Source organism: Morone saxatilis, unplaced genomic scaffold (assembly GCF_004916995.1).
Source record: "Morone saxatilis isolate NCDOM2014 unplaced genomic scaffold, NCSU_SB_2.0 Contig5, whole genome shotgun sequence".
Lineage (NCBI taxonomy): Eukaryota > Metazoa > Chordata > Actinopteri > Moronidae > Morone > Morone saxatilis.
In genome coordinates this window covers 16,398,220-16,411,791 of record NW_023340095.1, presented here as the reverse complement: position 1 = coordinate 16,411,791, position 13,572 = coordinate 16,398,220, and the positions used below count along the sequence as shown (strand labels likewise).

General features: G+C 43.1%; 1 protein-coding gene across 3 annotated transcripts in view; it reads right to left on the bottom strand.

Annotated features, from left to right (window-relative positions):
* Positions 1 to 13,572, bottom strand: part of myo16 (myosin XVI) — an 88,155-nt gene that overhangs the window by 5,002 nt on the left and 69,581 nt on the right. For 2 of the 3 annotated variants that reach the window (XM_035676552.1, XM_035676551.1), the window contains exons 28-34: positions 12,084 to 12,186; positions 11,243 to 11,339; positions 10,871 to 11,144; positions 9,208 to 9,590; positions 7,827 to 9,092; positions 5,500 to 5,652; positions 4,665 to 4,750 (exon numbers count right to left, since the gene is read on the bottom strand). In XM_035676552.1, coding sequence (XP_035532445.1) covers positions 4,665 to 4,750; positions 5,500 to 5,652; positions 7,827 to 9,092; positions 9,208 to 9,590; positions 10,871 to 11,144; positions 11,243 to 11,339; positions 12,084 to 12,186 — 2,362 coding nt within the window. Of the gene's footprint in view, positions 1 to 3,233; positions 3,339 to 4,664; positions 4,751 to 5,499; positions 5,653 to 7,826; positions 9,093 to 9,207; positions 9,591 to 10,870; positions 11,145 to 11,242; positions 11,340 to 12,083; positions 12,187 to 13,572 lie in introns of all 3 variants that reach the window. The other variant, XR_004797297.1, reaches the window with a different exon arrangement.

The following is a 13,572-nucleotide window of genomic DNA, read 5'->3' as shown; positions in this document are numbered from 1 at the left end:
CATACAGTACATGGCCAGGATCATATGCACATATCTGGAGAACCATAAACCTGTGAGTGTCCATATGTACATGCAAACATACACACATATAGACTGTTTGCCTAGTACAATACTCGACGACCTAATCCATAATTTACACCTCCTTGCCAGGCTATTCTCTGCACTGGCGCCAGCCAGGAACACCAGCTACTGGAACAGTAGACAAGTAGGAACACCGTGTCCTTCTGCAATGCATGGCTATACACACACACACACACACACACACACACACACAGCAATTAACATCACATACAATTCCGACAATCCAAATTATTTTTAGGGAAGATCATTTTGAGAGATTCATAGCTTTTGGCCTTGAACCCCTCCCTAAATAATTTTAATACTTATCTTCAAAGTGTCAGCACAGCATCGTGGTAAAATGGCATTTCTGTATTTACCTCATCCCTAAAACATTTCATTCCAAAACCACAAGCAATAATATGCTGCTCTAACAACTTGTACTTTTTCTGCAGGATTTTGGAACCTGGCTGCAGGGATTTGCTCTCAGTCATTTAGCCATTTCTATGTGGCCCTCACACTGTGTACAATTTTCATGTTAAAAAAGGACAGGGGAGAGAGAACTGCATGAAAAAACGATGCCCCCTCATTCATTCATGTGTTGAGAGGGTGGATTCCAATGCAGAGGGCTCTGGCAAAAACAATGCAAGGCCGAGATAAACTTTTTAAGGAATGCAATGCGATGTCATTCTGCAAGGTGCCGAGTTGGCCAATTAAATACGCACAAGGACACATTCCTGGTAGATTATTTGTAGTGTTTTGTTGTTTGATAAGAATGCAATAATCTGTTTCTCAGTATTTTTTGTCTCACTGGTACCTGAAACAACAGGCCCCCACCCAACACAGGGCTGTTTTTTTGTTGAATCTCTGCTTATTCGTATTCCCTCACAAAAGGGCATGGGGGAGGGAGTCAATATCCAAACCAATATGTTAATGAATGGGTAATGTTATGGTAATAATATGGTAATGTAGGATAACTAGTGGTCATTCCAAACTCTCACAGACTAGATGTCCTAAGGCCACAAAGTGGGATAATAACCTCTGAGCTTGTCCTCATAAAACACACACAAACACACCTATCTATTCATGCTACTGTGTGCACGCCCACACGTACACACAGACAGATAAATGTCGGATGGGCAAAACCCTATGTCTTCTGACTGATCCCATTCAGTGCTGGTGTGTACATCACCTACACACCCTTAGCACAGAATATAAATGCATTACAATGTATTGGTGCCACTAATAAAGTGTTGTTATTCTGAATAGCAAACATGTGGCACAGTCAGTCCTGCGTTAAATGTCATTACATCTGCCTAGACCTTGTCAGAAGGGAAAAACAAAGAATATTAATCTCTGTACCATCCAATCATTTAGCTGGCAAAACAGTCTGTCTGTCTATTCTTTATATAATTAGTCTAGACTGCTGTTGACTACTAACTACAGGAACCAAACAAGCCAGTCCATTCATTCCTAACTGAGTTATCCGTCCCCTTCTTCTTCCTTCATCCTTTCTCTTTCATTTATCCCATTAGATCTGCTAATCCTACATAAACACAGTCTGGAATGCAGCTAATTGAAAGGCATTCTGGGTCGCAGAGTTGTTCCCATCTCTTGAATGAACTCATGGTAATGAACCTGTTCCAGACAACTCACTCGATTAGTAAAATAAGAAACTAAGATGAAAGTGTTTCTTTTTCCACGTTTCAGTGGTAACAGTGAGCAGCCACACCTTCACTGACCAGTTCTGGCAGAGAGATTAGTAATTAGTCGTCATCATATGAGGATGAACATGTGGAGTGACTTCTAAGGTTATACACCTTTTAGTTAGACAACAAAGAATTCGGAAAATATTTTTAGAAAGGTTTAAAAAAAAGGGGGTTATGTGATGGATTCAGCAACATAAAATCCCAGCAGATGAACAAGCAACAATAAAAACTGCAGCTCTTCTTAAATTAAAAAACATACTCAAAGTTCAAGTATCAAGTCTATCAGTGTTGGCATGCCGGCTCATTTGCATTATCATTTGCATATGCTAATCCAAGGACAGCATCAAAGGGAACAAGGAAGCTTACTGTCCACTGTAAGATGCATTTACTTAACATTGATCATCTAATCTTGTGTTTAGGGATGCACAGTACTGACATTTCTATCCATATCCAATAAATGGATTGTCCAAAATCTTGGCATAACATTTTCAAAACTCTTATTTCTTGAATTTTTCCTACGTCACATGCAACCTTGAAACTGTTCCTGTAAGATGCTGACAACCACACTGCTGCCTCAAGTGAAAATATAAATAAATTAAATGGGAGAAATTTGCTCCCTTTAGTACTGCCAGAAAGTTACAGAAATAAAAATGGAATAGTTATTGTTATTGTTATACGAGTCCAGAGTTAAAATACATAAATACTTGAACAGCAGATGAATCATCCATACCAGATACATCTGGTATAATTTTGAACTAAACTAAACTGACTACAAATCTTCTGAATTTAGCATCCCATTATCTCGCTAAACAAGAAACAATGCTGATAGTCTCAAATGAGAAGGAAAGATTGTGCAGGTGTACAGATGTAGAGAGTCTAGCTGAACTCAAGAGCTGCAGTTTCCTTTCAGAAAAGACGGATGGAAAAAAAAAAGAGGATAAAAGCAGCAGCATCATCACCAATTCTAGGATCAGACTTTTTGCCCCCCGACAGGAGAAAGGGCAGATAGCTAATCTGAATCCAAACCAGTGTTTAAAGGACAAAGAGCACAGTAAACAATGGGAGCAAGGAAAGCTAAATGATGATGTCCTGCAAAAGCAGTGGTTTTCAAGATTTTCAGAAGATTTGAATCTTTGAATTTTGATCAAAACATTGTAATTTTTCATCCACATAGACTTATTATTGGAATCCATTGTAACTGCAATGGATTCAAGATGAGCCTCCATTCTCCAAAAAGGAGCAAACTAAAAATTCTTTAGTCTTTTCAGGTCTACAGGAGTCATTCATACTTCAAAAATAGACTTTGGGTGGAGTATTACTTTAAATATAGACAAAACTTCTGAGGCTTTTTTTTTTTTTTTTTTTTTTTTTTTTTTACAAAATGAGGATCATTACTGTCCCCACACTGGGTCTATGAAAAACACTGCTATTAAGGGTGGAGAGCAGTGAGGAATGACATACACTCACCACATCCCTACATGTGAACAGGGTTTCCAGTAAGCCCCCCTGCCCCCCCTCGCTGTTTTAGAGGGCGGCCCCCGCACCGAACGGAGAAAAGTTGAGATGACCCCTCTGGAAGATAAAGGAGGGAGTGAGAGTAACAGCCATTAGAATGAAGGGAGAGAGTAAAAGGGGGTCATTTGTGGAAGAGAACAGCATCAGGAATGTGATTCAGACTTTTTTTAAAGGCGGTAAGAAGGCGGCCTTAAACAGGGTGTGCTGCCACATCAGTATTTTATCACACACACACAACACCACACACACACACATACATAAGCTTTAAAAAAAATGGATAAGGTGAATTCACCCTAAACATTTAGTCAACCTGAGGATTGTGAAGTGGGTACATAGTGTACCGTCACATCTCTAGAGGCAGTTTCTTATGAATGGTGTGTCCTTAGCGTCTCTGAAAATGGGACACTACGTGCTTTGCTCTTCTGCTTCATGCACCACTGACAGTGACACTCCATCACTGACTACTGCAGCCTGTGATGAATCTGAATCAGTTTCCATGTGGTGAAACTGCACCAGAATGGAACAGCTGCATCCTGGAATACACAATGCAGTGACACAGAAGTTATCTGGTAATGAACGCTGGTCAAATTTCATACTCGTATAGTTTTCTGATAACAGATATCTGTGACTAACAAAGACACAAAACTAGTTTTTATGCGTAGGTGAGAAAACAATGTCAAAAACATCCAAATTAATTTTGAATGAATTGCCAATAAATGCAGACACTGAAAGGCATTCACAAGTGAATTTGTGAAATGCTTTAGTGACGCGGGTTGCTCCAGCAAAAATACAAAGGTAAGGTGATCTACTGTATATCTTTATGTCTTTGAATTATTAAGGCTTTCTAAAATACATGTGTTTATCAGTTTGCAGCATGTCTCAGTTTTCAGAAGGTTCTTTCACTCACAGATGGTTTCCTCTTTGTCATCAGTTTTATCAATTGCATATATCAGAGGCTGTGTTTGTGCTCCAGCATGAGAGCATGTATGTGAGCTTGTGTGCATTAAATTCAATCCTGTAACCATACACCTGTCTACAGAGCAAGACAAAGCTCACATGTCATGAGGGATACATGTTGCTCAAAGGAGGCCACTTTCCTGTCCACTCAAAATGTCAACAAACCCAAACAAAACACAGGCCTGATAAAGTTCTGTTGTCATTGTGTGTTTGTTAGTGTGGGTGTATATGTGTAAGCATGTGTATATTGGTGCCAGTCACAGGTTTTAAACTAGTTGATAGATCAGTCAGTGAAGGTGCGAGTGCTACATAAGGTTCTGAAACCCTACTTTATAAAGTAAGATTACATCAAAAAGAAATGGCACCTGTTGACATCAGTATGAAACATCTCATAATAACTCCCAAAATGTATCTTTATGTGTTTACCTGAGTATGATGGCTGTCCATATGTCTGTGCAGAGAAGTGGAGCTGGAGGAGTTTGACTTGCTGTGACTCTCATCCTCCAGCGACCCTGAACACACAATATCAAAAGCACATTACAAAGGGTAAAACAACTGAGTGAAAGTCCACCCACACACAGACAGGTGCAGACTGAAGGACACCTCACCTTCAAATGCAAGCATTTGGTAGAGGGGTTGAATCTGCTTTTGCCATGAAGAAAGATACTGTGGCTGTCAATCTCTCTGAGCATTTAAGGAATATTGTAATCACTCTCTGTCTGCAGCTGAGAAATGAGGGTCCTCTTTTATGATATCTGGGGTCTCATTTCCTTATTCCTCAGGTCACTTCATTATGTCTATGTAATCTTTTCCTTCTTCAGTGCCTGTGCAGTGCTTTAATTTCGGCCATCTCCAAGATGATTGTAAGTGATTATGTGACTTGTGACATGTGCAGAAGGGTAAAAGGACATTTAACAGCTAAGTCTGGCCTACCAGATTACTTCACAGGTTGAGTCAGTGGCGTTAGCCACTTTGTTAGCCTCATTACATGAGTAGTCTAGTCTTTATGCAAACTGTAAAGTATAAGTAGCCTGATATCCATCATTTAGTTCTACACTTTACTCATCTAGATGTACACATACACACCAAAATGATGCTCATCTTTAGACATTTATTTCATTTATTCTACTGTTCATGTGTGCATTTCTTCTTTTTTTTTAAGTTATTTTTTTTGGCCTTTTCTGGATAGAGACAGATGAAGATCGACAGGTAAGGGGGGTAGAGAGAGAGGGGAATAATGTTTAATCAATGTAAATGTTACCGTTGGAGATCTGATTGCCGTTCTCTACGGGGGCAGGGCTTGGGGAGTGAGGAGAGTGGTTGTTGGCGTTCTTGTCCTGAAGCTGTAGAGAAGGTGAAGTGGGGGCAGAGCCACATTCTTCCCTCCCTGGCAGATTGATATTAGAATTGAATCCTGGGAAGAACATAGCCAAAGGAAAACACAGTTGACGTGAGATGACTATTTAGATGCGTAGTATAATCAAAGCATTTGTGGAGTACAACAGTACAGTTACATTTTTTCAAAAATTCAAAAAATAATGCGATCATTTCCGGTATATTTTCTCCTAGCTTTTATCTGCTCTGTCTGCTAGGAAGGTGACTCCACATGACGCTGCTGCTCCTCGGGGCCTGCATGCTCTCGCAACCCAAATGAGTAAGCGAATGTGGGTACATATGTGCATAGGAGTGTGAATGGGAATTTGTCAGCTGCTGTCCCACACTGAGAATGTGTGCCTTGTGGTCTCCGCCATGGTCACAAGATATGCTAAATATAAATTTAGCAGACTCTACTATAGGTCCCATGGGGTAGTATATGTGTCTGAGAGACAAAAGGCCAGGTAGAGGAAGGGAGTCCATGTGAGGGTTGCATGCTTGTGAAGAAATTAGTCACAGTGAGTATTTGGATTTGCACAATGAAGACTATAATGAGGGACAATTGGACTTTTATCCAATTTTAGGAAATTTGAGTTTTAAGGCATGAGGTGTCTTATGACACCTCATGCCAGTGATTTCCTGAAGCCTGTCAAGACCACCTGCCCTCTTCCCCTGGCATTCCTGTGGTTTCCTCATTCCCTGAGGATGAAGAAGTGGAGGAAGAGGAAGAGAGGCAGCTGCTCTTCACAGAGATGTCTGGGATAGCAGCTGTAACCCCTGGCCACTCCCACAGCGTCAGGTATCACACTCTGTCATTTAACAGCCAAGAGGGAGCGGAAGTAGGCCATCCTGTTAAGCCCATCGGCATCCCTCTGCACTCTGATCTAAGCAGAGCGCATTGCTTTGCCTACTCAAAATAACAGCAAGGTTGTGAACCTCAGTGCCAGGTTCTCCTGTCTCACACACACTGTTTCCATGACGCTAGCGCTTTTCCTGCGCAGGTCCAGCTGCTGACGAAGAGTCGAGCGCAAGACGTCACGTGAGGCATATGCGTCAGCCTGTGCACTTGCTCTCATACCGTCTCTTATAAGGAGTTCAGCTTCCTGCCACTTGAACTTGCGTTCAATTATAGAAACAAACCAAGCAGCTCCACAATAATATGAGCCTCTAGCAAGATGACTGATTTTTGACACCAACAGCTAATACTTTCACTTGGCGGTAATTTTTCTAACTGTTCTGAATGTCCTGTTTACTGCTGCTGGGCAGTCACACTGCCTTCAGTAGAACATGAGTGAGTTGTTAAATATTTGATTCCCATCCTCATCATTCTACTGCTCATGCATTATTAACCCAGCCACAACTAATACACTTGGAGGAACGAGAGATAAAAACACAGTGGAACAACACAGCTTCTACCTTCCCTCATATGCTTGCACTTTTTCAAGCTGCAGCATAGATGGCAAATTCACTTTCATAAAAGCACCACAAAGTAATCTATGGGTGTAAAACCTCTGACCTGAGGACACTCCCTTTTCATTCACCATGTGTGACAAATACATTTGGCCTTGTTTTGCAAAGGTCAACCTTTGCATCAGTGTCAGAGAGCCTGTATGTGCTCTGTATGTAGTGCACTGTGCTACAATGCACATCATCACAGCTAAATCATACTTAGAGTGCAGTGCGATGCTAAGTGGGCTGCCCCAGCTACCTCATTAGGTAACTTGTTAGAAGGCAGCTGCAGTAGCCAAAGGGCACTGCACTGGAGACTGTAACAAATGGGCTGCCTCAAGTGGGCCAAAGAGGGTGGCTGGCTACAACACCTGAATGAAAGGAGGTTTTAATGTAGACAAGGGGAATTTCTGAGAAAGGCTGTTGGCTTCTGGTGCATCTCACCTCCCACATAAACCCACATACACTCATAATTAAGAGAGTGGCCACACGTGGCTGGTTTCATCCAAACTAGACCCATGCTACATGTCTTTTACCATTTGTGCACTGGTGGAGTCAGGTCTGTGAGGATGGCGACGGCCAGAGCCCGCACACTCTGAGCTTCACACTCTGAAACCTATAAGTGACGTGTTGTTGACATGTTTACGCATTTAAAAACAAGGATTGGGTGGAAAAATGTTCCAAACTATATATGTGCTGTGAGCTTTTCTCTGCTGGTGTGTTTGAATGTGGGTGTGCATGTGTGTGTGAGGATTACTGACAGACCTCCGTCTCTCATCTTGCGGCCAGATGTGGACTTCCTCAACAGGCTGCGTCCAGAGCTGAACAGGGTGTTGAGCTCATCCAGGGGGCTAGTCAGGGGTCTGCCATTGGCTGGGTTGAACAGCAGGGGAGAGGAGGAGCACGAGTGGGCTCTCCGTGGCTCAGGACGAGACACCTTCACTGGGGAGTAGGGAGGTGGCTTCCCCAGTGGTTCCCCACTTGCTCTTTGAGAGGATGAGGTTTTGGGGGAGTCCGAGCTCCCTGTGACAGATGCTGCTCGCGTCAGAGTCAAGAAGTTTGCCTCAGGTGGGAAGGGAAAGTGTGAAGGAGGTCTGTAGGGGGGAGGTAGGGCATTAGGGGGAGGAGGTGGAGGTGGAGGGGTGAGTGGAGGTGTGGACTTCTTCTCTGGCATGAGAACAGTGAGGCTAGGGGAGGAGTCAGCCCGCTGGCGGGCATACTGTGGGGACAGGGGGCTATCTGGGCCAGTAGCATAGTTCAGGTTTGTCTCAAACACAGGCAGCTTCTTTACCTCTAGTGGAGTGAGGGGTGACTCATCTGACGCAGGAGAGCAGGTAACAGGGGAGGGGGGAAACACCAGGAGAGGTGGACGGTGGGGAAGCAAGTTAGGGAAGGGAGCAGGGATGTCACAGCTGCCATCTTTGCCATGCGGAGTTTTGGGAGTTCCGCTGTTGAACGTGTTCTGTGAGTGAGTAATGTCCATGACAGCGGTCACCCCTGCTGCCATCCGTTTGGTGTCCCCGCTCTGAGGAGGAGATGTCCCTAAACCCACTAGGCCCAAGCCTAGAGCCTCCAGTTTGGCTGCCTTGGTAACTACAGCAGCAGAAGTTCCACCATCTTCATGAGGGAAATACTTCATCTCCTCATAGACGGCTTCTGAGTCAGCCAGCTCCGGGCTATCAGGGGGCTCCTGGAGGCTCCGAGCACGTGGCTGGGAACCCAACATCTCTATGTACACGTCCTCCTCGTCTTGGCCCTGGTACAGACTCAGTCCTACCCCGTGTGGCGCATCTATAGAAGCTGCTTTCTGCATCAAACCACCAAACCCACCAAACCCACCAAATCCCCCAGCACGGGACAGCAACGCCAGCTTCACATCAGCAGGGCGCAGCTGGTGGATGTGGGGTGCGACGGCATTGATCTCCTCATATGAGCCTGTCAGCTTAGTGTTGGGACTGCGCTTAGGTTTGGGGGGTGGCACCTTCCTCATGGTTGTGTAGTCATCACTGTGGGGACGGGGCTTGGACAAGGCTGAAGAAATGATAAAAGAAGCAATTAAATCCAGACAGAGTCAAGGCAACAGCACTGAGGCACAAAAAAAAACACCATCTGTTTTATCTACTAAAGACCAGTAGAGGTGATATACCTGCAGGGTCTGTGGGCGACAGCTGGGATTTAGGAGGGCTTCCAGCTGGCGAGCCATACCCCTCTGGAGTGGGGCTCTCTTTGGCCGCCATCATCAGCCCTGCACTAACTGCTTCATAAGATGCACTCAGACGAGTGTTGGGGTCCCTCTTTGGTTTGGGAGGAGGTTGCTTCCGAGGACTGGAAAGACCAACCCCGCCTGCCCCATCCTCGTTGGTATGAGCTACCGGCTGCAGGGCTGGTTTGATGGATTGACTGGCAGAAGAAAGGACCATGTTCTCCATGGCAAGTGGGATGGGTACTGAGCTGGACCGAAAGTGGCGAATAACTCGATTGCCACCGTTGACAGGGCCCTCATAGGCTTTCCCACTTTTCTCCAGAACCCTAAAAATGGGAAGAATCACAGAATTCATATAGAAATGGAAGAAAGAAAGAAATAGATTCACCATTTATATGGTCTCCCTCACTTCATTCATGCTTTTCACAGAAGCACAACAGCTTTAGCTACAACTACTTTTTCCCATCCAATAATTTTCTGACCCAGATTGACTTAATTATATCATTCAGATCATCAGTAAACTCAAAATCAGTGTATGCCTGCTTCAACTGTCATACCACAAATATGAGCTAAGGAGGCCAATTGGAGGATAAAGACCAAAAAGATTATGCTTTAAATCTAATCTCCTTGCAGTAATTTGATAACATCCAGTTTAATATTTCCTTTGCTAATCTGCGTGAGCCATCTGTTGGTTCCACAACTGCAGGCAGGGGGGTGGTCTAGCATGTGTAGGCGATGGGGGAGGGCATTTAAAAAAAAAGAAGAAATTAGGTGACTTTGGGCAAACGTGTGCATGTGAGTGTATTCGTGTGGTTGCTCCTGTCTCCAGTCCTAGCAGCAAGATGTTACATGCACATTGGACACATGTTTCTTTTCATATTTCAACATGTATTGATTTAATTTAATTTAAATATTATAATACATTGAAGTGTGATGACTTCTTACATTTTTGTGTTACAATTGTGGCTATAGCATAATTTTCCACTGTATTGACTTTTTTAGGTGCTTCAAAGCTTTACGTTTATGTAAAATGATGTTTTGAAACAAAACACTTGTATGTGTCTGTAAGACAAATCCTAAAAATTTAAGTGTACACGTATATTTTGTAAATTTGTCAGAAAGCCTTATTACAGCTGAAATGAAAGTCAGTATTATGTAATAATGACAATAATAAAAACACATTTACAGGTTTATTAGTGCTGAATTGCTATTGTCATTTCAGGTATCCTGTAAACAAGGTTTTTTTTTTATTATTACTTTTTTATCTTTTCGCTCAAAGGTTATTCAATTTTCTCCAGACATGATATGTTACATTAGAATGAAGTGAGGTGGAGATAAGGATAGCATTCCATAGGTGCAACACAATACTAATTCAATCTGATAACACAGCTCATTATCTTACTATCCATCATGAAATGTACAATTAAAAGCCTACAGCACAAAGGGATACAATGACATAATTAATCACAAAACAGGTCACGCAGACAAGAACACACATGTAGAAACACACATACACATTTATAAATGCAAATGATTCCTTCATATAGTCATAAATCCTGTGAATGACAGTAACAGCAGATTGTTTATTTTCCAGGTGCTAATTTACCTCCTGACAGGCTGATCCTCCTCCTTGCCCACTGGCTCAGGCCTCTCACCAAGTGGCGGGCTGTTGCCAAGGGTGTTGAGAAGGCTGTTGCCATGGCAGCGCAGGCGGTCGCTCTCTCTTGCAATGTCGGACGCATTTTGGATGACCAACTGGTCGTAGGTTCGCAGCCCCATGTCTTCTGCCCCCTGCAGGAAACGCTGCACGTTGCACTCCTCTTTCTGCTGTAACGACAGCCTGCGATGAACGCGCTGTCTGACCAGCCAGCCACGCACCACTGAGACATGAGGAAGAGGGAGAGAGGAAGAGACATCAGAGGTGTCAGTGAAAGACAGACAGACGAACCCTAAAAGAACAACATGGGTTTTACATTACCTTTCTGACAGGTGATGATCTTTTTATGAAGCTGGTAGCAGCGGTCGTTGAGCTGGTCTGCCTGCCAGTATCTCAGAAACACTTTACTGCTGCCCATCTACACACACAATGACAATCTGATCAAACATACATGCAAAAGCATTGTTGTACGTAGAGTAAAACTGCCATCATCCTTAGCTTCTGGGAGTAGAAGGTGACCCAGTGAGGCTGCCTTCAGCTGGAAATGTCAGAAAAGTGTGACTTTCTATTTGAAAGATGGGAGAGCAGTGATGTGGCAATGATGTATGATAATAGGTGGGTGTGGAGTGTGGGCAGGGAATGGGGTTTGCACGTTGACACTGCATTCACTTCCTTGGCTTAGAGGGCTTTTGGGGGGGCGTGACAGAGGTCACTCTATACCAGGTGCACAGAACTGTGGGGTGACGTACTTCCACTGACAGACACTATTCATTCCAACACACTCCTACTACTTGTAGGAGTGGTGAGTGTGTGTGCGCAAAACTGGGCTGTATGAAAAGGTGTCTGCTGGGCATTGTGGAGGAGTGTGTATGCGTGTGCGAGGCAGGAGCTAATGTGACCTGTAGGGTCACACACTCAGACACAACAGCCTGGCAGACAGGACAGAGAGGGGGGTGGAGTGGTCCATGCTGCTGCTGCTATGTGTGTGTATGTGTGTGTGTGTGTGTGAGGAGAATGATGATGAGGTGGGACAGCTGGAACGAGTTGTCAAAGATTCCATGGGATCTTTCAAATAGAGGGTCAGGGATTAAGACATTTGGCAAATCTTTTGTTATTGATGGAGACAGAAAAAGAGGCAAGACAAAAACACACACAAACACACCTGCCATCCTTGGAGTTTGGACTGTTGCAGAACTGAGCGACATTTCTCCTCTGGTGACAATTTCTTCTTGTCTCCCAGAGTTGGGATCACAAGGTCTTTATATCTGAGAAATAAAAACAGAAAACATCAGAGCTGCAGAGACAAAATATATCAGAGTGCTGAACTTAAAAATTTAGAAGAAACAGAGTGAAACCCCCTCTTCTGAAAAAACAATGGGTTCAAATGTCAGTGGGGTCATACGGCAGAGCAGCCAAACAGCATCTGTTCCTATTGGTGTTGCCCTGGGCAACCGTTGCTATGAATGGTCAGCTGGATGGAGACAGTGGTTTGTTTGTGCCTGGGATTGTGGGGGTGAAAGGGAAAGTGAGCAAGAGAAATCTTGACACAGAATTTAGTGTCAGAAAACATATAGGTCTTTATATGTAAATAACTGATGTTTTTATATATGGTCTGAATGTGTAGACATAAGGGGGACAGAGGCAGGCTTATGGCGGAAAACTGGCCAATTTGAAAGTCTGGACCAGATAAAAAATGTGACAGAAAGAAAAACTAAATATTCTCATAAGCAGTTACTTCAAAGGAACCCTTTTGAGCGTCTTTCCAACTGCTCCAGGAAGACTCAGCCGCCACATTGTGGCAACATAATTGTGCTGAAGAAGAACAAGTGAACGGGGTAAGATGGTGTAACTGGGCGCCAAATGTACAGCAGTGTGTGTTCCTTCTGGCAATGATGAAATCTTCCATTTGCACTGGTCCTCACTGTAAAACTCGGTGTGGTGTTAAGAATAGTCTATATACACTGTTCAGCTTTGACTTAAGCATTACCACCTGTGACAGAGAACTGCCAAACTAATTTCTTCCCTCACTGTTAAACTAACAGGATACATGTCACTAATATTATATTACAAAAATATCATACACTCACTGTTGAATAGCCACAACGGAAATTAGGTTACTATTATACAAGTAATATTTTAAACAAACATACAGGTATGGAGTAACAAGGTTAGGTTTTTCACAGCAGACATTTTTCACAGCAGACATATTTTTTACTTGCCATAATAGGAAAAGCACAGTTGTCAGCAAACACGCACAATATCAGGACCCTGAAACTGAACAACTGAATGGAATTCAGCCATCATTGATTTTATTATTTACACCTGTGCTTTTCCTACTGTGACATGTCACAATGTTTTTTGTGTAATAGCCGTATACAATACTAATTACACAGAAATATAACAAGTTACTGTAGAAATATTTTATATTATAAGTGGTAAGGGATGGAAATTATATTATAATTGTGTCATATTTTCCAGGAGTCCTGCTGAATATTATAATGCATCTCATGCCGCTTTCAATGACATAAATATAACAGTAATAATCAATAACATATTTCACATTTATTATCACATTAGTTCAGTCAGCCAACTCCCGTTTGAAATGGTTATTACAGCAGTATAGCATATTTAGGCTCCGACCTCATCACTCC